The 24914-nt window shown below is 40.0% G+C and overlaps 1 protein-coding gene across 8 annotated transcripts in view; it reads right to left on the bottom strand.

Annotated features, from left to right (window-relative positions):
• MYSM1 (Myb like, SWIRM and MPN domains 1) overlaps nucleotides 1–13063 on the bottom strand; it is a 44539-nt gene extending 31476 nt beyond the window's left edge. For all 8 annotated transcript variants that reach the window (XM_015140697.3, XM_015140716.3, XM_015140704.3 and 5 more), the window contains exons 1-6: nucleotides 12976–13063; nucleotides 8241–8319; nucleotides 6282–6352; nucleotides 3495–3572; nucleotides 3381–3404; nucleotides 2158–2236 (exon numbers count right to left, since the gene is read on the bottom strand). In XM_015140697.3, coding sequence (XP_014996183.1) covers nucleotides 2158–2236; nucleotides 3381–3404; nucleotides 3495–3572; nucleotides 6282–6352; nucleotides 8241–8319; nucleotides 12976–13043 — 399 coding nt within the window. In that variant the 5' untranslated portion in view covers nucleotides 13044–13063. The remainder of the gene's footprint in view (nucleotides 1–2157; nucleotides 2237–3380; nucleotides 3405–3494; nucleotides 3573–6281; nucleotides 6353–8240; nucleotides 8320–12975) is intronic.
• Nucleotides 13064–24914: the final 11851 nt, after the last annotated feature.

Raw genomic sequence — 24914 nt, 5'->3', positions numbered from 1 at the left:
AGGCATGGTGGCATGTGTCTGTGGTCCTAGCTACTCAGGAGACTGAGGCAACAGGATCACCTGAACTCAGGAGTTCAAAGCCTGGGCAGCATAGCGAGACCCTGTTTCTTAAAAAAAAAAAAAAAAGGTTAAAAAAAAAAAGAGCAAAGAAAAATTCACCAGTTTCAAAATAGAGCAAAGGGAGAGTCCCATGCCCAAAAAAGGGAAGGAAAAAAGCCTTTCCTCATCATTCAGTACCACCCAATTTCCTACTCCCAAGCCTGAGAGAATTCAGTCTGTAAGCAAACTTTATCAATGGGTTAAAAAAAGCTGAGAATACAACCAATAATTCCATGCTTGTTGTGTAAGCAAACATTCCAAGTTTAAAATCTCCCTTAATGTAAACAGACGTCTCTATATCACTATATAAATAAACACATATTTACTTATATATGGACAAACATCTCTGGAGGAAAACACAAAGAAGACACTGCTTACCCCAGGCAAAGAGAACTGAAGGCTAAGATGAGTGTGAGAAGACTTAATACCCTATAACTTTAGGAACCTTTTGAATTTTAAACCATGCAAATGTAGTCCCCATAAGTACCACCAACATAAAAAATAACAACCTAAAAAAATGAACCTTAAACTCAATCTGTTTGCGTATGTATGTGTGTATGTGTTAGCACAAACTGCACCATGTTGTAAGCTCTCTGCCATTTTGCAGACCTTTGTCAAAGTGAAACATTTCACAGGTATTCAGGCCATGAGAAATATCCTGCCTAACCACCTGACCACGAGACAAACAAAGGCCCAACTAAAGAAACGTCCCTATCCTATCTTGCTCGACAAAGGTCCAAAATACACCCAGAATACCACGATGACATCCTGCTGGAACAAGGGCCAGATCTGCCTCATGACGGGAATATCTTATCAATATCCTGCTGCCCAGACCTCTTCTGCCCATACCTATAAATTGCCCCAGGCTATAAGCAGCAGCAGGCTCTGGCATTAGGTTGGTCCCCCACTTCTGTAGGTTTTATGCTGGACATAAAGCCTGTATTTGCTGTTGAGCTGCCCTCCTTCTGTATGTGTGTGTCCTTCTTTAACCCTCATCTTCCCTTTAAAACCTAACATTATGTATCTGCTCTTTGATAAGAGGCAAAACACCAAAGTTGTCAGGAATCTTAAATAAATGATTAATTAAAGTTAGATCATATAAATGATAATCACACAACAGACTGAAATATCAATATTAAAAAAATCATCAGTACAGGAAAAAGTCTTGAAGAGATAAAAACCTCAAGATCGTTTATATATTTATATAAGAATATCATACAGTATATAGATGTCATGGTGTTGACTAAAATACAAATACAAACATTTTATTCTCATCATCTGTAGAAACGTTAATGATACTTCGATTAGCATACATAAATTTAATATATACAAATATTCTATATATGTAATGTATAAATACACATAATTTCAAAATTACTTAGAACACTACTAGGTAACATGCACCTTAAAGGAAAAGATATAAACTAATCTCGACAGTAAAATAATTAAAAAAAAAAAAAAATCCTAAGTATTTTTTTTTTAAGTTTCTTCATATTAAGGGGTATTTTCAGAATTAGAAACCAGAATACATATCTTTTGCATTATGCAACTTGTGAACATTTAAATGGATTTCAGTGTAATAGACATTCACACACAAAAGTTTCTGGTCTTCATTTACAGTTGCTGAAATATTTAGACAGTGTATACAATGCCGAATTTGAATAAAAACTCAGCTGATCACCCCCAACAGTGTCAAATATACAAGTTTTTGTTTTGTTTCAAAAAAAAGAGACTACTAAATAATTCTGCCTTTTAATCCAGGTAGTTGGTGTCATGTATACAGATATACCTCAATTTCTTGGATTTTTTTAAATACCAAAAGAATGAAAACTACAGATCTAAATCTATTTTAGTATTTTAGTACCTTAGATCTAAGTTAAAAGGAATTCTCTTGCACTACACTATAAACATCATTACTCTAACTACAGAAGAACTAAAGGTGTTAAAACTGTAATTAAAAAGAAAATTCAGGTCTCTATAAATTAATTTAACCTTATAACTTTACCAATATTTGCTTCTAGAATTATTTTACTAAAAATTTAAAATTGCTCTATTTACCAGCCCTTGTTCAAACAGCTCTTTTTCTTCTATCGTCCACTTTACTGAGTAACTGGCTGGTTTTGTAGGAGAATGTACCCTGAGGGGAAAAAAAGGAATTGCAAAAAAAATTTCTGAAATGGAACATTCCATATTTATGTAACTAAAGGTTATAGATTGCCATGGGCTAAATTCAATACTTTGAGTCTAGGAATTAAAAATAAACAAACAAAACAAGAAGGCTACAGCCTCTACCTGGGGGCAGAGATTTACCCTGTCACGTGTCTCTAGCTCAGGATGATGGGAGCCCCAAAAGACATAATCCTTGGGTCTGAGTGAGGATAACACTAAAAGACATTAAAGGAAGTCAATGTGATAACAAACAAATAGGCTCCCTTAGACTGGATACAAAGCAGCAGGTGTTAATATATTCCCAAACCCTGAAAGGCATGTAAGAGTTTAAATCGGTTCCACAAATACTCTCTTTAGTTCTTTCATGTAAATCCATGTAAATATTAAGATAGGAAAGAAGTAAAAAACTACAGCATTATATTTACTGTTTTTAAAATTCATTATCTCAAGGAATTGAAAATAAAACTGATGAAGCTCACTAATTTAATTTAAGCAAGCCATTAATCCTTTTGTTAATTTCATTTCATTGTTTATTCAGCAAAATACAAAAGCAAAAGGCTGCTCAGTACTCAACCTCTTGGGCAATTGCAAATATGCAAACCCACCCTTTAAGGGACCATAAACTTCCAAATTCATAAATGCTAAATAACATTTTTTCAATTATAGGGAAAGGATATTTTTAAAATAGTTAATTTCTCCAGATAATTTTTGAAAGTCACAAATCCAAATGAAAATTTTGTTGAAAATAAGTGAAAATTAACTGACAGAATAAAAGAAATCAAGTCAATTCCAATATATTACATAACAGCTTCTCAAAATTTCCCCATAAATCCCTAGACAACCATATTTTTCACAATATGATAGAACTGCCTATGTAGGGCCGTAAAAGAAATTCTGGCAAATAAATAACATGATAAAATTATACTTGTGCCATTCCAACATCTTTATCAAAAAACCTGTTTTTATATCTACTTTATGTTTTTGTATAACCCAAGGTCAAGAGGGCTTTTCCACAGGCCAACTATAATTAAAAAAAAAAAAAAAAAAAAAAAATCTTCCATAATTTTTAACTAATGAAAACAGATTTAGAAATATAAAATACAAGTACATACATGATTTTTGCTGTTTTCTGCAGACTGCATCACATGAAAAAAGAAAATAAGGAAGCATGTAAGGTTTCAAAAAATACAATCCACACTTTTAGAAATATTATAAATTGATTTTACCTCTTCATGTATTTTTTATCATCTTCCTTTTGATCAAGCCAGACTTTTTCCGGTAGTGATTTTTTAGATAAATAATATCTGTGTAATTATTAAGGAAACTTTTTAAACAATATTACAGTCATGTAATTTTTACATCACTCATACAAAAGGTGTGCTACATAAATGTTATTAATAGTTCCCTTGTCTTCGCAATTAGAAGTGACTACAAGAAGAAACAGCCTCCACATTTGAATCAAGCTTGTCCAACCCTCTGCCTGCAGGCCCAATAGAAATTCGTAAACTTTCTTTAAATATTATGAGATTATTTTGCGATTTTTTTTTTTAGCTCATCAGCTATCGCTAGTGTACTTTATGTGGGGCCCAAGAAAATTCTTCTTCCAGTGTGGTCCAGGGAAGCCAAAAGATTGGACACCCTGGTTTAAATATTTTCTTCCAAAGCATATGGAGAATGTAAAAGATAAATTTGGTTGGTTGTCCAAGGCAATTTTGGAATAATTTTTCACATTTCTAAAGCCTACAGAAAAGAATCCAAGGATCTTCTCTACCTTAATAAAAATAGTAAACATTTAGATCAAATCTACCAGGGAACTTCTCTCTTAAAGTTCTTAAAACTAGTCTGATGAAATACTTTAAGATTAGCCTGAGATATTCTTCACTTAACAAGTATTTATTGGCTGTATACTGTATATGTCAGGTACCATGCTAGGAATAGGTGCTGAGAACAGATACTCTCGTTATTTGTTTCCATATCTAGAAGTGAACCACTGACTACTTGTGTTTTATCTAGACTTGCACAGTGGCCACCAATCACATGTGTGACTTCTAAGCAAATAGTGGAAACACTATTTGCATGAACTAGGATGTACTCTAAGTATAAAACACAGTGGATTTTGGCTGGGCGCTGAGGCTCACGCCTGTAATCCCAGCACTTTGGGAGGCCGACACAGGTGGATCACAAGGTCAGGAGTTCCAGACCAGCCTGGCCAACATGGTGGAACCCCATCTCTACTAAAGATACAAAAAAATGGCTCAAGCCTGTAAACCCAGCACTTTGGGAGTCTGAGACGGGCGGATCACGAGGTCAGGAGATCGAGACCATCCTGGCTAACACGGTGAAACCCGTCTCTACTAAAAAAAAATACAAAAAACTAGCTGGGCGAGGTGGCGGGCGCCTGTAGTCCCAGCTGCTCGGGAGGCTGAGGCAGGAGAATGGCGTGAATCCGGAAGGCGGAGCTTGCAGTGAGCTGAGATCCGGCCACTGCACTCCAGCCTGGGCGACAGAGCGAGATTCTGTCTCAAAAAAAAAAAAAGATACAAAAAAATAGCCAGGTGTGGTGGTGTGCGCCCGTAATCCCAGCTACTTGGGAGGCTGAGGCAGGAGAATCGCTTGAACCAGGGAGGCAGAGGTTCAGTAAGCCAAGATCGCACTCCAGCCTGGGTTACAGGGCGAGACTCTGTCTCAAAAAACAAAACAAACAAAACAAAACAAAAACACAGTGGATTTCAAAGACTTAGCACAAAACAAAGAATGTAAAATTGGCCGGGTGCGGTGGCTCAAGCCTGTAATCCCAGCACTTTGGGAGGCCAAGGCGGGCGGATCATGAGGTCAGGAGATCGAGACCATCCTGGCTGACACGGTGAAACCCCGTCTCTACTAAAAAAATACAAAAAACTAGCTGGGCAAGGTGGCGGGTGCCTGTAGTCCCAGCTACTGGGGAGGCTGAGGCAGGAGAATGGCGTGAACCCGGGAGGAGGAGCTTGCAGTGAGCTGAGATCTGGCCACTGCACTCCAGCCTGGGCGACAGAGCGAGACTCCGTCTCAAAAAAAAAAAAAAAAAAAAAAAAAAGAATGTAAAATTATCTCATGTGTTTATCTTGATTAAATGTTAAAATGAGAATATTTAAAATATTTTAGGTTATATAATATATAGTTAAAATTAATTTCCTTTGTGTTAAATGAGGATGTCGGAGAATTTTAAATTATATGTGACTTTCTCTGAAGAGCAATAATCTAGGCTACAACTGCAATGTCTAGGGAGAATTAGAGAATAAGAAAGCCTAAATGGGGTTAACCTATGATAATTAAAGGTACAGAGACACTCTAAAATCAACATGGCAATAAGTGGAAATCGTGGGAACAGAGAAATTCTGGCTTAGTGAGGAGAACTCCATAAAATGAAGATGAAAGAGGTTAATAAACCACTACTTATTAGACTATGACTAGCTATCTTTATAAATCATAAAATCAGAAATCATTTTGTTCAATCCTCTCCTTTTATGTGTACAAAAACTGAGCTATAAATAAGGATCCACAAATGTAGGGAAAAAAAATATTCGTTCTATAGTATTTGTTTTGTGCTTTTTATTTAGATTCCTCCCACGTAACACCTGTAAATTATGAAGCGAGAAGAACTTTTACATGTTCCAACTCTGTGTCCTTGGACAAATTAACATCTCTGGGTTTCAGCTTATATAACTTTAAAAATGCAAGCTTGGACTTAAGGTTCAAAGTGACTTAAATATTCTATCATTTCTACTCAATATTCAGATATCATAAACAGTTGGCTAGTGAAACTCAAAATATGCAATCAGATCTCAGATGTAGCAGTAAAACAGAACCCAAGGAATAAAATGCTGCTTTTTGCATACATAGGCAACATGATATTATATAATAGCAGTCTGGGGCTGAATAAAATCCATCTAGTAAACAGTGGCCTCTTGTAATTTTTGCATTTATAGATTTTTCACCCTGAAACCTGTACTTTCCTCATCATCATTAAAGGATACTCTTCTTCCAACAACATTTTCTCAATAACAGCTCTGTTCTCTTCACTGATGGTGTTATCCAAGGTCCAAGGCTATTAAAAAGGAGAATATATTTTTCTTTTTATTATTGCTTTTTGAAATTATCTTCTGTTTTGTTAAAGAAAAATACATGATATAATGATTACAAATGACAGCCACCATTTACTGAGCACACAGACATATTTTTGATTACCACAGTAACACTCAGATAGGCATTAATACTTTACCGGAGCGACTATAGCACTACTCGCATTTTAAGTGGAAGAGCAGAGACTTTACACCCGAGTCTGTTGGATTCCCAGACTCATGCTCCTGCCCAGGATGAGGTAATAATCGCCACCCAAAAAAGGAATTATTTGTTAGGCATCAGATGCTCTGTTAGACACTTAACCTCTTTCCAAAACTCGCCACTAACTCTCCTTTTTCCTCAGTTACAATCTCCATGATCCTACTCATTTTCAATGCTCCAGGTTAAATATTTTCAGCTCATATCTCTTCTTCAACCTCTAGACCATAATATACAACAGCCCATCCAATATTTGTACTTGGATATCTAATTGGCTTCTAGAACTCAACATATCTAAAACAGAACTCACCATCACTTATCGCCACCTGCTTCTCCCTCTGCATTCCCAACTCTACAAAACGCCCTGTTGCTCACTAAGTTATTCCATGTAGAAATTCAGGAATCACTGTGGATTCTTTCCTTTTCCTTTGATGCCCATATCCAATCTATCAACCAGTTCTACCTCCAAAATATAATTCAAATCCATCTATTCTATCTCTTCTGCTACTACCTCAGGCCAAGTCCCAATCATCAAACCTTGCTTCAATTACTGTGAATGTTTCCTAACTGGTCCCTTTAACTCCACTCTTACTTCCCTCCAATCTTTACCACAGTACCCAAAATTAATTTTATAAAAATGTATTGCTAATCTCTATTAAATCTATAAGAAATGTTTCAATGATATCCCAGTTCCTTTAAAACAAAACGTAAACCCTTTAGCATAATCTGACTCATAAGTCCCGCATGACAGAACTCTAGCCTGCCTCTCCAACTTTGCCACATGCTGCCACTCCTCCCTTTCCCACCATATTCTAGACACTGGCCTTCAACCAGAGCTTCTGTAGTTGCTGTTCCTTCTGCCTAGAATTTTTTATTTTAACTGTTCACACATCTGCCCTTTTTCCCATCAATTTCAACTTAAATCTCACCTCCTCTGAGATTCCCGCACTGACAATTAAATCTAAACTAGGTTTCCCACTCTGGTACTCTCAGTCAGCATCTTGCTTATTTCCTTCAAAATCTATTACTAGTCTGTCTGCCTGTTTATTATCTAACTCCCTTTTAGAATATAAGCTTCTTGGGAGCAGGAACATGTCTGTCTTCATTATAGTCATATTCTCCAAGCCTGACCTACTGACTGGCACACAATAAGTACTCAATAAGTAATTACTACAAGAAATAAGCCCTGTGATAATCCCATTTTTTTTTTCTCTTTGAGACCGGGTCTCACACTGTTGCCGAGGTTGGAGAGCAGTGGCACAATCAGAGTTCACTGCAAACTCAAACTCCTGGGCTCAAGGAATTCTCCTGCCTTGGTTTCTCAAAGCACTGGGATTACAGGCAGGAGCCACCTTGCCCACCTACCACTTTTTTAGGTGTAAAGAAACTGAAGGTCACAAATTTGAGAAGTGGTACAGCAAGGATCTGTACCTAAATCTAGCGGGCTCCAATCCTGTTCCTCAACAGGCCATTTTTCAATGTCAAAAGAGGAGGTTTCTATTTCTAAAGTAAGAAAAATTCTAAATTTCTAAAAAAGAAAAATATTACATCTGTGATAGTTGAGAACTAGCACTAAGTTTAAAAAAAAAAAAAAAGCAGCACTCTAGGCAATAAATAACAGCTTAATGCACCTGATATTTTTATAAAATACTTACAATAAGGCCATTCTCTGTTCTCCAAGATGAATCAAGATAGTGATCTTTTTGTAAAACTGATGCTGTATTTTTGTCACCTCTGTAATAATTAAGAAAATGAGTATATAAGTGAAAATCATACTGGTTAATGAATGTAACTCACACAGCACAGAAGCTTAGGCACAGAACTAAGCATTTGCTTAGTTCCCTTCTCCCCTTAACAAACAGATTTAACATCGTGGAAATGCCTGCTCTACCTCTTTGGCCTGTGAAATACATGGTAGCGCTAAGCTACCCCATCTCAACTGTGAAACATCAAGTCTGACTGCTCACTTCTTTTGGTTCTCAAGAATAAACAATCTCATGAGGAAAACAATACCCCAAAGCAGCAATCGCAACGTGCTCTGTGACTATGAACCAACAATGCAGTTTCAGTTGATTAGTACCAGTACCCATGTGTATACAGGAATTCAACTTTGTGATTAAACCTTTTAGCTGTATCTAAATTATAAAAATCACCATCAATAGCACCACTCATAAAATGGGAAAAAAAAAAAAAAAAAAACCTAGATGACAGAACCAAAACAGAAAATACTCAAAGGGCAGTACGGTGAATAGATAAGAAAAACGTGGTTTTAATAACAACTCATACAATTTAAAAAATTAATTTGGCCAGGCGCGGTGGCTCAAGCCTGTAATTCCAGCACTTTGGGAGGCCAAGATGGGCGGATCACGAGGTCAGGAGATCGAGACCATCCTGGCTGACACGGTGAAACCCCGTCTCTACTAAAAAATACAAAAAACTAGCCGGGCGAGGTGGCGGGTGCCTGTAGTCCCAGCTACTGGGGAGGCTGAGGCAGGAGAATGGCGTGAACCCGGGAGGCGGAGCTTGCAGTGAGCTGAGATCTGGCCACTGCACTCCAGCCTGGGCCACAGAGCGAGACTCCGTCTCAAAAAAAAAAAAAAAAAAAAAAATTAATTTTATTTGGAGGCTTTTCAATGTCCACGGGAGATCAAACTTTGTTAATTATCTCACTCTTTTCATTAAGTCATAAGAACTCTTTAAAGTTACATTGTTTACCCCATATTTGAAAAGGCTGAATAAGTTTTGGGGGGCTCAATCCATGATATAAATTTAATATTTTGCTTATTGACTTTTTCTAGACCTAGTCTAGTTGTAAGAATTTTCCATCTCTAAGACTGCAAAAACCTTTCAACAGGCTTATAAATTTGAATCTTTAATTAGGCAGTAGTTATAATAAATTGTGGGACTAATGAACTATTCTCTAAAAGCAATCATTTCTCTCAATTGTTGATGGCAAATAGGCTTAATCTTAAATGCCAACTATGACCTGGAAGAGACTACCAGGAAGGCTAAATAAAGGATTCTGAGACTTGTATTAGCTCAAGGAAACCTTTGCTCAAATAACTAGGTCTGCCAAGAGTTCAGAAAGTAGAACCACTATCATTTCAAGTTCACTGTAGAAATCTTTTTATTCCTCAATAAGAAGAATCAGCAACACTCATACTCTGGTAGCTACTTCTGGATATCTGCCTGATTACCACATATTAGCATGTTTAAAGCTTGAAATCACCTTTCCTCCCAAATCTGCTACTCTTCCATTGTTCACCATCTCACTCAGTGGCACTACCATCTCCCTAGTTATCCAAGCCAAAAATCCAAGCCTGCCCTTTTTTCTTCACAACCCCCATTTAATCTGCCCCAATTCTGTTGTTTCTCCCACTTTCCAAATCCAGTCCTTCTAGTATATTCATACTGCCTCTGAGGTCCTGTAGCTTCCAATCTTATATACTTTTCCTGGATAAATGTAAAAGATAAAGCTGACAAACCATTCACCTCCCCTCCTTTATCTTTCTCCATCCATCTCCATCTGACATACGTATAAGACTGCTGTTTATGTCATCTAACAAGAACGTTAGTTCTATGAGAGCACAGACTTGGTTTTGATACACTGTTATATATCAGTGCATGGCATGTAGAAAGTACTCAATCAATATTTGTTGGACTGAATGAACAAGGTAGGTGGGGCGTGGATCAGTCAGATCTCTGGAAGTTAAAAAATGAAGATTTTTATCAAAAAACCAACTGGGGAGTGAAGAGAGTAACATGATCTGATTTGGATATAAGAAAGATTACTCTAACTTCAGAATAGAACAGAAGGGGGCCAAGAAGACAAGGAGCAGTTAAGAGGGAGAGATTATAAAAATACTAGAGAAAAGTGACAATAACTTAGAGCTATGGGACAGTGAGAACAGGAAGAAGTGAATACAGTTAAGAAGATATTTAGACAGAATCAACAGCCCTAAATAACTGATAGGGTAGAGGAGTAGAAGGAGGGAAGGAATGGTGAAGTTTAGGTCTGTGCTTTGGGTGACTGGGTGTGTGTACGTGACATTTACTATACTAGGGTACAGTGAAGAGGCAGATTTGGTGGGGAAAACTTATAAGGTGAAACTGAGGTGCCTGTGGGACATCCAAGTACAGATAGATTCAGAGAACTGGATAAATGGATCTGTCACTTAAGAGAGATCTGGGTTGGTAACAGATTTGGGAAACATCAGCTGGCAAGTCAAAAATGGTTGAACACTGGTAAAACTTCGTATCATTCAACCTAACAAAGAGAAGTTGAAGTCTTGAGAAGGACTGTGTGGTCAGTAAATAAAAGTCCGATGAGAAAACTCCTTGCAACACCAGGATGTAAAGAACATTAAGAAAAGAAGGATGAGAAAGAATGGTAGAAGTAGAAGAGAAACCAAAAAGTTTCAATGCCACCTTCTAACTTTGACATCTAGCACTTACCAAGTGCTTACAAGTGTCTATTAAATTAATCCTCAAGGGTTTCACAGATGCTATCATCAACTGTAACTACATACTTCAGAGAGTACCATTACACTAAATTCCATATGATTGGAGCTCCAACACCACTGGGCACTATTTACCAGAATATAATATTAATGATACTCCCTGGGGTTGTATAAGACAATGGTTGTAACCATCACCAGGAACCAATAACCTTTGTAATCCTGCTTGTTACCACGAGTGCTACTGGTGAGTAGACCTAGGCCTCAACTAAAATAGGAAGAAAAAGAAAAGTGGGAAAAATTAAACACAATCAGAAAAATTAAGATAAATCTATGGAAGAAGCATACCACCAACGCCCTCAGGTGATCAATGTTTAGTGTTTCTAAGGCCAGCCCATTTCTTTCTAGACTGCAGATAAGTATCCCTGCCAACCTATTTCATTAACTTGTTGTGAAAAGTAAATTAAATCAAGCATGCAAAAGCACTTGGTGAAGATTTAAACATTGCATGAATGTCAACAAGTATTGTTATTAAGGGCTCCTTACTCATTTGCAAAGCTTTGAGGGACAATGACCATATGAGTTTAATTACCCCTCACGTCTTTATAGGGCTTTAGAGTTCATGATACACTTCTAAACACACTATGTTAGTACCTCAAGCGCTGGGTTAGCACTTCTCCCCAGTTCACAGAGGCCCTGATATTAAGCTGAACTACATGAAATTGCCACTTTATAGAACAAAAATGGTCTAAATATTGGCAATTTCATATGGTTCAAGCTAATACAATTCTAAGGAAATTGTACACAATTATAGACATAGATGGTTGACTTTAGAACTCAGGTCTTCTGATTCCTGGCTAGTATAGTCATGGCTAGACTAAATGACTAGACTCCATGGCTAGACTCCATGACTTAAAAGGAGGCTCATGGCCGGGCGCGGTGGCTCACGACTGTAATCCCAGCACTTTGGGAGGCCGAGGTGGGCGGATCACAAGGTCAGGAGTTCGAGACCAGCCTGGCCAACATGGTGAAACCCCATCGATACTAAAAATACAAAAAAAAAAAAAAAAAAAAAAAAGGAGACTCATTTTTCATTCAGAAAGCAAGGAGTCAAAGGAGGTTCCGTGTCAAATCACACTGGGCTGTTTGTTCTGCTGGAAGAGGTATTTTTAAAAAATGTGATCCCTCACTGGATTCTCACAGTACTGTCCCCGAGGGTAACAGGATGGTAAAGAATACATTTAGAGGGCACCTACTGTATGCTTAAGCATATCTCACAATCATTTCATTTGATCCTCACAATTTCATGAGGCACATATCATGACTCTCAGTTTAAATACGAGCAGTCTGGGGCTCAGACAAGTTAAGTATCTTGCCCAAGGTCACATTGCTATTAACTGGTAGGGCGAGCAAATGCAGAAGGAAAACCCCCACAACTGTCCAACTCTAAAACCTGGCCCCTTTAAGTCAAGCTGCCTCTCAGAAGTTTTACAACTATCCCCATGTGGAAGGGATGAAACGACTCGCCCAAAGTCACACGCCTAGCGAGCCACAGAGTAAGAGTCCCTGTGCTCAGGTCTCGTCCGTGGCCGCTCTTGTTCTAGTTACAGTTGAGGAGATCCTGAAAAGGAGGGAACGGAAGAAGGAATCTAAATGTAAAACAAACGCAATGTGGTAGGCGAAATCGGTGCCCTCACAGCATCCGGCAAAAGGTGAAAGCGACACAGGAGTACCTGAGCTCCAGGTAACCCCCCTGCCCGCTGGGCTCGGGACAAGCCGGCGGGCGCGGCGCCTCCCAGGCCCACAGGAGACCCTGGCCCAGGCGATAGTCTTCTGTTCCCTTTTCCCTTGCCGGACCTGCAGTTTTCCCAGGGCCCTCTCCTTGAATCCAGTCCCCTTTCCGCCCCAGAAAGACCCGGTCTGTAAGCCTCACCCTGGCTGTGCCCCCGCCGCCGCTACCACGTCCCCTTCGATATCCACATCAGCCTCTTCCGCCGCCATGATGGGACCTGACCCCGTCTATCCTCCCGAGAGATCCCGCGAGACGAAAATGGCCCGGGGGCAGGGCCTAACGCGTCACGGGGCGGGGTTGAAGCGTCGTCCAGCCCCTCCCTTGCCGGGAGGCGGGGTTTCCAGAGCAAAGGCGCCCCCAGAGGCCTGGGGCTTCGTCTTTTCTAATTTGTTGACATGTAGAGACCTTGGGAAGTGGCCTACGCCTGAGCTTTTTTTTTTTCTGAGACGGAGTTTCACTCTTTTTGCCCAGGCTAGGGTGCAGTGGCGCGATCTCGGCTCACTGCAATCTCCACCTCCCGGGTTCAAGCGATTATCCTGCCTCAGCCTCCCAAGTAGCTGGGATTACGGGCCACCACGCCCGGCTAATTTTTGTATTTTTAGTAGATACGGGGTTACACCATGTTGCCCAGCTGGTCTCGTACTCGCGACCTCAGGTGATCCGCCCGCCTCGGCCTCCCAAAGTGCTGGGATTACAGGCGTGAGCCACCAGGCCCGGGCCCGCTTGGGCTTTTAAGAGCTTCCGCTCTTGCACAAATTCTTTGGGATCTCACTGCTCTCATTGATAAAATGGGGATAACAGCAACATCTTTCTGGGCTGATGAAAAAGTCAAGCCAGACCTCCTTTGTGAACTGTGAAGGTTGCATACCTGCTGGTTATTTAAGTCTCTGTCTCTCTGTTTTTTAAAGAAAAGGGTCGTGCAGCCCTTATGTGAAGTCGTTCAGCATTTCACCTAAGTGCTGAACAACTTTTATTTTAAAATTCAACAAATATTTAAGAATATAACTTATGATTGTGTAATTTATTTTGTAGATGTCTTTGCAATTTAAAAATCACGCTCATGACCATTAATCCTTACAATATTCCAGTGAGGCAGGCAAAGCTAATATCACCAATTAATACTTTACAGGGTGAGGTAACTGAGGCCTGGAAAGCTGAAATGACTGCCCAAGGACACGTAGCTTCAAAGACAGCTAGGAACAGAATCCAGGCTTTGTTGACTCTCTACTGAGTGCTCACCATGTAGAAATCACGTTGTTAGAAATTGGAGGATAAACCCCACTTCTGTCTAGTTTAAAGTTTCTCAAGAAAGTAGATACTGACGGCCAGATGCGGTGGCTCACGCCTGTAATCCTAGCACTTTGGGAGGCCGGGGAGGGCGAATCACAAGGTCAGGAGTTCGAGACCATCCTGACCAACATGATGAAAACCCGTTTCTACTAAAAATACAAAAATTAGCTGGGCGTGGTGGCGGGGGCCTGTAGTCCCAGCTACTCAGAAGGCTGAGGCATGAGAATCGCTTGAACTGGGGAGGCGGAGGAGGTTGCAGTGAGCCGAGATCACGCCATTGCATGCCAGCCTGGGTGACAAAGCGAGACTCCGTCTCAAAAAAAAGAAAAAAAAAGAAATTAGATTCTGCCCTTCTGCATTCCCCTGCCTTAGCATCTGTCACTCACACCTTGTAATTTTTCATTCGTCTGCCTCCTGCCCTGGACTGTGAATTCCTTAAGGACAAAGACCATGTCTGCTAGTCCTTCTGCTACCAATATTCAGCATAGTGTATGACACATAGCAGATGCTCAATAAATATTGAACAGAGGAATGAATGAATGAATTAATTAAATGACCTCACTTCTCACACTTTTCCCAATTTGTCCCATCTCACCTTTGTTCTCAGGCTGTACTCTGAATATGATGGCAAAAGATGGAGAGAAAGAATTGTAAAGAGGGAGAGCCCACTTCAGAAACCAAACACTGCTAGGGCCCATTCTCAGGCCACCATGGGGGTGTTACTTCTGTTGTCAGTGGGCTTATCCAGTAACCAGTCCCTCTGGTAACACTATGCCTGACACAGAGTAGGCACTTGAAGATGTCTGTTAAATTTAATTTAGAGCAGGGTTAGGGTTTCTTAAAAAGACGTAATGGGCTAAATCATCAAAACAAATGTAAAATGGATATGCTTTTCACTGATTTTACATAGCAGGCAGGGATGGGGACCCTGGCAGGGCTATCTGGATATACATCACATCAAATGAGAATGGTGCTTTCTAGAGCATAATGCAGAATACCATGTGAACAGCATCTCTGGCAATGCAGAAGCAAAGATGTTTCTGGTCCACTGCCAGGTATCAGTAGGCATTAAAATATATGTGGAAGGAAAGACCTGTACAGAATTCAGATTTGCCCAATTCATCTCAAAACACCCCTGAACAGAGACACTGGCATAAAGCTTTCCCGTACACACCCCACACCATGTACTGGGTCCATTGGTTTTATGTGAAAATGGCTCATAAGGGTCTAGGTCTAACTCCTTCCAACAGGATAGAGCTATGAGCTCACATGCAGATGAACTCCAGAGGCCTGGTCTACTGTTTAAAATTCCCCATAACCCTGCAACCCTAGGACTTGTCGAAAGACTCATTTCTCACCAAGGAGTTTGAAAGCAGAATGAACAATTCAGAATTAGTGTTGCATTAAACTTGTAGCATTCCTACTGTGCTTGGTACTGATGCACTGAATGAGATTGACTCAGTCTCTGCCCTCATAAAGTCAATCAAATGTGCAATTTCAGGCTGGGCACTGTGGCTTATTCCTACAATCTCAACACTTTGGAAGGCTGAGGTGGGAGGATTGCTTGAGCCCAGGAATTTAAGACCAGCCTGAGCAGCATAGTGAGACCCTGTTTCTACAAACAAAATGAAATAAAACAGATCACTTGAGCCTGGGAAGTACTGCTCTCTAGCACCGGCAAGAGTGAAACCCTGTCTTAAAAAAAAAAAAAAAAAAAAAAAAAAAAAAAAAAACCAATTCCACAACAATGTAACAAGCTCCGTGTCTGTCTGCTACAGATGTCTGCTAAAATAGTAATAATCATAATAATAAGCTTCATGATGGAGAACCTACAAACTGCTGTGGGATCTCGGAATAGGGGCACTTAGCCCAGAATGAACCCTTTCCTTTACTGTACTTCTGAAGAAAACATGGGTCAGTCAAAATTTGAAAGTACCACTTTAGACCTTGGGGAATACAAAATAAAAACCCCTGTTTCTAACTTAAAGAAAGAAGCAATGGAAAAATACTAGAGGGCATAGTGCAATGCTGGGCACTCACACAGAGCCAGGAATAGTATCTATTCCCACTGGCCAGACTGAAAAATCCTCATGATTCAGGTAGACAATCTGAAGGGTGTGAAAGGAAAATAAACCTCGGGACCCCAAAATCACTAAGCCCAGGGAAAAGTCAAGCTGGGAACTATGTCAGGCAAACCTGCCTCCCACTTTATTCCTAAATAAGATAGCTGCAAATATTAGAAAAAAAAAAAAAAAAAAAGCTACATATCTCCTTCACAATTTGCCCACAAGGAAATTCCTTGTGGACCTCAAGATGTTTATCCAAAACAGTTCTGTTGAATTTCACCCTGGCAATGTAAATTGATAGCTCCTCTTCACAGGTGGGACAGAAAGTCACCCTCTGCTCACCTGAGACAAATGCATATCTGACTGCTTCCTCTGCCCTATTGTTAATGTAAAAATGCAGGTTCACTGAGCCAGTCTATATAAAAATGCAGATTCGCTGAGCCAGTCTAAACTGTATTCAGTGAGAGGCTGAGCTCATTTAAAAGTGGGAATTGAGCTCATTCAAAAGAATGCAACCTTTTGTTTCTTATCTACCTAAGACCTGGAAACCCCCTACCCCACCATCGCTGTCCCAACTTCCAGACACATATTGATCGATGTCTCCTGTCTCCCTAAATGTATAAAAGCAAGCTGTACCCCAACCACCTTGGGCACATGTTGTCAGGACATCCTGAGGCTGTGTCATGGGTGCGTCCTTAAACTCAGCAATATAAATCTTCTAAATTGATTGAGACTTGTCTCAGGTATGTTGAGTTCACAAAGGTATCGCCCAAGTAGTGGAGAATGCTCAGCTCTGGGTAAAGCACTGTTCCGGCACTGCTGAACAAATCTTAAAGACAAGACCTAAAAGGATCAAATTGTTTCCTGGTAACTTCACTGCATACACCTCTTCTTCTAAAAGTACACGGATATTTATAGGAATACAAAAATAGCTAGCACTAAACAAGGTAAAATTCACAATGCCTGGCATCCCATTACCAGACATGCAAAGAAGTAGGAAAATATGACCCATAATGAGGGGAAAAAAATCCACTGAAACCCACCCAGTAGTGGCACAGATGTTAGAATTACTACACTGGGACATCAAGACAGTTTTTGTTGTTGTTGTTGTTGTTTTTTAGATGGAGTCGCACTCTGTGCCCAGGCTGGAGTGCAGTGGCGTGATCTTGGCTCACTGCAACCTCTGATTCCGAGATTCAAGCAATTCTCCTACCTCAGCCTCCGGAGTAGCTGGGACTATAGGTGCCCGCCACCACGCCCAGCTAATTTTTATACTTTTAGTAGAGGTGGGGTTTCACTGGTCTTGAACTCCTGACCTCAGGTGATCGCCTGCCTCAGGCTCCCAAAGTGCTGGGATTATAGGCATAAACCACCTCACCCAGCCTAAAATACTTACTATAACTGTATTCTACATGTTCAAAAAGTTAAATAGAGACATGGAAAATACAAAAAGAATGAAATTGTTCTTCTAGACATGAAAACTACAATGCCTGAGATGAAAATACACTGGATGGGATTAATGGCAGGTTAGACATTGTAGAAGAAAGGATTCGTGGACTTGAACACATAACAAAATTAGCAAGCCAAAATTAAACACATGGAGAAATGAAGAATATTACAAATAAACAGAGAATCACTGAGCTATAGGATAAATTCAGGCTTCCTAGTATATATGCAGTTGGAGTCTCTGAAAAGCAGAGGGTGGGGAGGTCAGGAAATGTGTTTGAAGAAATGACTGAAAACATTTTCAAGTTTGAGGAAAACTATAAATTCACAGATCCTGAAAACTTAAGGAACCCCAAGCAGGAAAAAAATAAAAACAAAGAAAACCGTACTATGGCCTATCATAATCAAATTCTCAAAACCAGTAACAAAGAGAAAACCTTACCAGAGAAAAAAAGGTAACCGGGCACCGTGGCTGACGCCTGCAATCCCAGCACTTTGGGAGGCCAAGGCTGGCGGATCATGAGGTCAAGAGATCGAGACCATCCTGGTCAATATGGTGAAACCCCGTCTCTACTAAAAATACAAAAATTAGCTGGGCGTGGTGGTGCATGCCTGTAGTCCCAGCTACTTGGGAGGCTGAGGCAGGAGAATCACTTGAACCCGAGGTTGCAGTGAACCAAGATCGCGCCACTGCACTCCAGCCTGGGTGACAGAGCCAGGCTCCATCTCAAAAAAAAAAAAAAAAAAAAGAAAAGAAAAAAAGGCACATTACCTACAGAGAGAAAAAGATAAGAGTGACAGCAAATTTCATGTTGAGAAGAATGGAAGGAAGAAGAGGGTAAAGCAACGTCTTTAAAGTACTGAAAGGAAAAAAAAAAATCAGCCAACTGAGAATTCTATACCTCATTAAAAATACCTTTCAAAAATGAAGACAAAGTAAGGGCTTCTTAAAGATATGCAACATCTGAAAGAATTCGTTCTCAATCTACCTATACTACAAGAAATGTTGAAGGACATCTTTCAGGCAGAAGGAAATGATATGAGATGGAAATCCAGATCTACATAAAAGAAAGAAGAGAATAGGGAATTAGGTAACTACATGAGTACATATGTAAGATTTTTTTCCTAATATTTAAATCTCTTTAAAAGAGAATTGTCTGTTTAAACAAAAATAACATAGTGTGAGATTTATAACATATATATGTTATATATATGTACTTATATGGACTGTTCATACTGATGTGAGCTTTGTGGCAGTTAAGATTCTAAAAGCAAGGAACAATTTGACTACATGCAACAGTAATGTAAAGTCCAGGAGGGAAGAAATTGCAAGGAAGAGGCCGGGCGTGGTGGCTCAAGCCTGTAATCCCAGCACTTTGGGAGGCCGAGACGGGCGGATCACGAGGTCAGGAGATCGAGACCATCCGGGCTAACACGGTGAAACCCCGTCTCTACTAAAAATACAAAAAATTAGCCGGGCGAGGTGGCGGGCGCCTGTAGTCCCAGCTACTCGGGAGGCTGAGGCAGGAGAATGGCGTAAACCCGGGAGGCGGAGCTTGCAGTGAGCTGAGATCCGGCCACTGCACTCCAGCCTGGGTGAGAGAGCGAGACTCCGTCTCAAAAAAAAAAAAAAAAAGAAATTGCAAGGAAGAAATTACAACGCTATATTGTAAAGTTCATATACTCTACAAGTAGTGATATAATATCACTTGAAAGTGCTATTACTGTTATATGTTAAAAATATGTAGTATAGCCAGGCACAGTGGCTCATGCCTGTAATCCCAGCACTTTGGGAGGCCGAGGTGGACGAATCACGAGGTCAGGAGATCAAGACCATCCTGGCTAACACGGTAAAACCCTGTCTCTACTAAAAATACAAAAATTTAGGCATGGTGGCGGGTGCCTGTAGTCCCAGCTACTCAGGAGGCTGAGTCAGGAGAATGGCGTGAACCCGGGAGGCGGAGCTTACAGTGAGTCGAGATTGTGCCACTGCACTCCAGCCTGGGAGACAGAGCAAGACCCCATCTCAAAAAAAAAAAAAAAAAATGTAGTATAAACCCTAATACAATCAGTAAAATAAAACGAAGTTTGAACGTTAACCATAAAAACATATTAATATATTAATTCTATTATTATTTTTTAAAGCAATAAAAAGGGGTTGTGAGGGGTTGCTAACTTGCTGAAGGACATAGAACTAGGAATTAATGGAGCAGGAATTCAAACCAAAGCCAATTTCAAAGCTAATGTTATTTTTTCCCACACTAGACTGTCGTGTGTGTGTGTGTGTGTGTGTGTGTGTGTGTATAAACAATTTTTCAGCTCTTGGATCTATAGATAGTTGACCCTCAGAACTTGTGAATAAAAAACAACAGATTGTCTTCAGAGTTAAAAGGTGAGATCACCTCATCAGAGCAGAGCTATCCAAGTAAACAAATAAATGGAAAGACATTCAGGCCCAAATGAATTCACACATCTAAGTTCACAGTAGTAAATGCTGTCAACGCACTTCCAAGCAATGTCCAAGGAATAGGAAGCTATAGTGTTACAAATTTCTGGTTCTAGTGTGGAGGAAGATTCTAATATTTTCCATCCCATTAGCCAGACCACCTATATTATGACAAGATAAACTCTGTGAAAGGATGGACTTTGTTTTGTTTATTACTTCATTCCTATGGCCCACAGCAGTGATGGCTGTATAGTGGGCACTCAATAAATATTTGTTGAATAAATGGTTCCAGAAGGCCATGACTAACGGCATGAATCCATTACACTGGAAGCATTTCTAACTCTCCTTGTTCTGATTCCACACTCAAAAAGCAACCTTCAGATTTTGTGATTTATTTTCTCACTAAACAAGAGAATGGCCAGGCTTGGTGGCTCACACCTGTAATCCCAGCATTTTGGGAGGCCGAGGTGGGTGGATCATCTGAGGTCAGGAGTTTGAGACCAGCCTGACCAACATGGCGAAACCCCACCTCTACTAAAAATACAAAAACTAGCTGGGCATGCTGATGGGTGCCTGTAATCCCAACTACTTGGGAGGCTGAGGCAGGAGAATCACTTGAACCCAGGAGGCGGAGGCTGCAGTGAGCCGAGATCGCGCCATTGCACTCCAGCCTGGGCGACAGAGCGAGACTCTGCCTCAAAAAATAAATAAATAAATAAAACAAGAGAATGGACTGTTCATACTGATGTGAGCTTTATAGACATGTGGCAGTTAAGATTCTAAAAGCAAGGAAAAATTTGACAAGCTGGTGCCTACATCAGTCTTGCAAGCATTTTAGGTAGAGTGAGTCAGCCTCCTGACATCTGACCACTTTATACATTGAGAGAATAAGCCAGGCTTTTTTTCAATTAAAAAAGTATTGATACATAATATTTGGACGTATTTGTGGGGACATGTAATATTTTGTTACCTGCATAGAATGTGTGATGATCAAGTTAGGGTGTTTAGGCTATCCATTACCTTGAGTATTCACTATTTCTATGTGCTGGGAACTTTTCAAGTCCTTTCTTCCAGCTATTTTGAAATAAACATTATTGTTAACTATAGCTACCTACTCTGCTATTGAACATTAGAGTTTATTCCCTTTGTCTAACTGGATGTTTGAACCTATTGACCAACCTCTCTTCATCTCCCTGCGCCACACATCTGTCTATAGGCTTTTTAAGTATGCTCCAGGCAACCTTTCTACTTTATACCTAGTCACATCACTTTTTACTAATTTTGTACACAGAACCAAGGGATTTGGTACACTTGCCAAATCCAACTGAGGTATCTCTTCAGTTTAACATTATGTTAAAAGGAACGTTTTCAGATGATCATACATTTTCTCATCAAAATGAACTTTTTATTCCTAGTCCCCTTAAAAAGAGAATTGTATATTTTAAAATACATAACACTTACATAGGAAAGAACATTTTTATGCATTATGGTACTCTGCTTTCCTGCAAACTGAATTAATGTCAGAATAATTTTAGACTGGAAGAGGAGGAAGAAGAGTTATAAACAGAAAGGGTGGGTCAGGACTAATATAATCACCTGTCATATCCCAGATATTGTATAAGGCAGAATCTTCCTTGGACCTCCCAGGAATCCTGCCAAGTAAGTGGTATTGCCCCCATTTTAGAGGTGAGGATAACAAGATTCAGAGAGTCACCACAGCTGGTAACTATCAGAGCTGGGACTCCTACCCAAGTCTTTCTGACTCTACATTTACTGCATTATATTTTCATATTACAATGGAAAGAATACGATATTTCGCAATATCATATGAGCTGGTATTTTCTCATTTTGTTTAAGAATAAATTATAAGTAGGCAATTTTCTGATTCGTTCAAGGCGCTTCGTCTAGAAATAAGTAGAAAGTATATTTTAAAGGTTGGAACTTTGTCTTCAGTTTTACAAGTTCCTTTTCTGCCACCATCAATACCTTCTATTTCCTTTGTTGATCCTAAAACAAAATTAACAGGAGATGCCATACCTGTAAATCCTCACGGATGTTGTTAGAGGAACATTCAGTCAATAAAGGGTCTGTCTCATATTTCTACTACATTGTGTTTGAATCCATTGGGAAGGCCGCTTATTTATTTCTTGTTTTCTCCCATTTTGAGTAAAAAAAAAAAAAATCACTGTATTTTTATTGAAAAAGCAAAGTATAATTGCAATATTAATCCATAAAAAGCTGGCATGTTAGCATTCATGCTAATTAGCTCAGATTTGTAACATGCTTTCAAAGCAGGAAGTGTCATACAACTGCTCCTAATGTTATTATTATGTTATGATCCAAACTGTCAGCTACATGATTGCCAGGGATTCAAAAGCGTTTCCATTTTAAAAATACAATAGCTAGTGGGTAGGGAGGAAAACCACTTTATCTATATAGAGGTGAGATAATAGATGGATGCAGACATAAACTTATGGGTTACACTTGGCAGGCATTGGGTATGGCTTGAATTGTTCCAGGAAAGCAAGCTGCATTTTATTTTCTTTTCCCTCCCCAATTCCCTGAAATCACATAAGGTAGCTACTGAAAAAGCTGTTCTCAATATGTTGTAAGGAAAGTCTGCCAATGCACTTCTTACATTTTAATTACAGTAATGCTATATCCATCTGACATTATCTGGAAGGGAAAGAAAGAATGCCAGCATTAATGAGCTCCTACTGTGTGCCAGGCATTTTACATACATTATTTCTTTCCAGCCAGACAACAGCCCTTTGAAGTAGATATTGTTATTTCCATTTACAGATGTGGTAACCAAGGCTCAGAATAGTTAAGCAATTTACCCAAGGTAATGTAACTTATCATCTTTTCATTTACATCATGCTGTCTTAGATTGGGTACCAACAGCATCATTCAGACTTAATCTTTTCTTCTCAGCAACCCCCATGGAAAAATTATACCTCTTTCCCAATAGCTCCAGGTGGATGGGTATGGTTGACTGGGCCTGGATCTCATGCCATTCCTGATGCCAGATGGACTCAGTTCCACCAGGGCCACATGAAAAAAGAAGGAATTGTAGCCCTCTAAGCAAAATAAGAGTGCTATTTTCAGAGAGGAGAAAAGGATGTCAAGCAGGCAGAATGACAGAAGCCCACTATACTGTTCTGTGTTGTATAATTACCCTGTGTTCCCCGAAGCCTTTAGTACAATCTGTTAACCACTGCAGACTCATGTTAGTGTTACATCGGGCAAATTACTCAGCCTCTTTAGACTTCTGATGGTTAAATGACCTATAAAATGATCTCTTCCAGGAGTAAAATTCTTTGATCATGTTTTTATTCATTTCACAGACATTTATTGAACATTGTTATAGGCAAAACAGAAGAATGGGTCTGTTGGAATGCATATGGGTTTATATATGGTTGGCTGGTTAGTTAAGCATGTACCACCATCAAAATATACCCTCTGCCTGACATCCCTACCACTTCCCCTACTTGCAGCCCGTCCCCATTCACAGGGCTTCCTCTCTCCTGCTAAAAGGGCTGGTTCTGACTCAGCTCTGGCCTACTGTTGCCATTCTGGAACTCTGGCTCAGAGTTGCTGGATCTTCTGAGTTTTTTAAGAGAAGTCAGAAATAAAAATTAATTTGTAAAAACCAATTTAAATTTTTTAAAGACACTGTCGAATCAAACAAACACTTACATGGGCTACATCTGACCTGCAGTTTGTGCCGATTGGTCTGTGTCCTTCTCTCATTTTGTAGGAGGAGGAGCCGCCGACAAAACTCCTCAGACACTGAGTTAAAGAAGGAAGGGGTTTATTCGGCCCCGGCATCGGCAAGACAACTGTCTCAAGCGCTGAGCTCCCCGAGTGGGCCATTCCTGTCCCTTTTAAGGGCTCACAACTCTAAGGGCGTGCATGTGAGAGGGTCGTGATTGATTGAGCAAGCAGGGGGTACGTGACTGGGGGCTGCATGCACCGGTCATTAGATTGGAACAAAACAAGATAGGGATTTTCACAGTGCATTTCTATACAATGTCTGTAATCTATAGAAAACACAACCGATTAGGTCAGGGGTCGATCTTTAACTACCAGGCCCAGGGTGCGGCACCGGCTGTCTACCTGTGGATTTCATTTCTGCCATTTAGTTTTCACTTCTTCTTTCTTTGGAGGCAGAAATTGGGCATAAGACGATATGAAGGGTGGTCTCCTCCCTTAGTTCCACGGGTAATGCTTCTGTGTTCTTATTTTCTGATAGATCTGTCTGGCCCCAGTTACCAGCTTCTTTCTTTCTTTCTTTCTTTCTTTTTTTTTTTTGGAGACAGTTTCACTCTATCATTCAGGCTGGAGTACAGTGGTGCAACCTCGGCTCACTGCAACCTCTGCCTCCCACATTCAAGTGATTCTTCCTGTCTCAGCCTCCCAAGTGGCTGGGATTACAGGTGCCGGCCATCACACCTAGCTAATTTTTGTAGTTTTAGTAGAGACAGAGTTTCACCACGTTGGTCAGGCTGGTCTTGAACTCCTGACCTCAGGTGATCCACCTGCCTCGGCCTCCCAAAGTGCTGGGATTACAGGTGTGAGCTACCACACCCAGCCATGAGCTTCTTAAGGGCAGGGAACACACCTCTGTTCATTGTATCCACAGCACCTAGCACGACACACAGTAGTCACTTAATAATTGTTTGTTGAATGAGTGAAGGAATCAACTGGAAAGAATAAGGCCAGGATTTTAAACATTAAAAACAGAAACCTTATTTTATAAACAGACAATCAATGGATACTTTAAATGAGAAAAACTATGGATAGATAAGATTTTAAAAGCAACTGACAGC

The sequence above is a fragment of the Macaca mulatta genome, chromosome 1, assembly GCF_049350105.2.
Source record: "Macaca mulatta isolate MMU2019108-1 chromosome 1, T2T-MMU8v2.0, whole genome shotgun sequence".
NCBI lineage: Eukaryota > Metazoa > Chordata > Mammalia > Primates > Cercopithecidae > Macaca > Macaca mulatta.
This window is presented reverse-complemented; position numbering and strand designations above follow the sequence as displayed.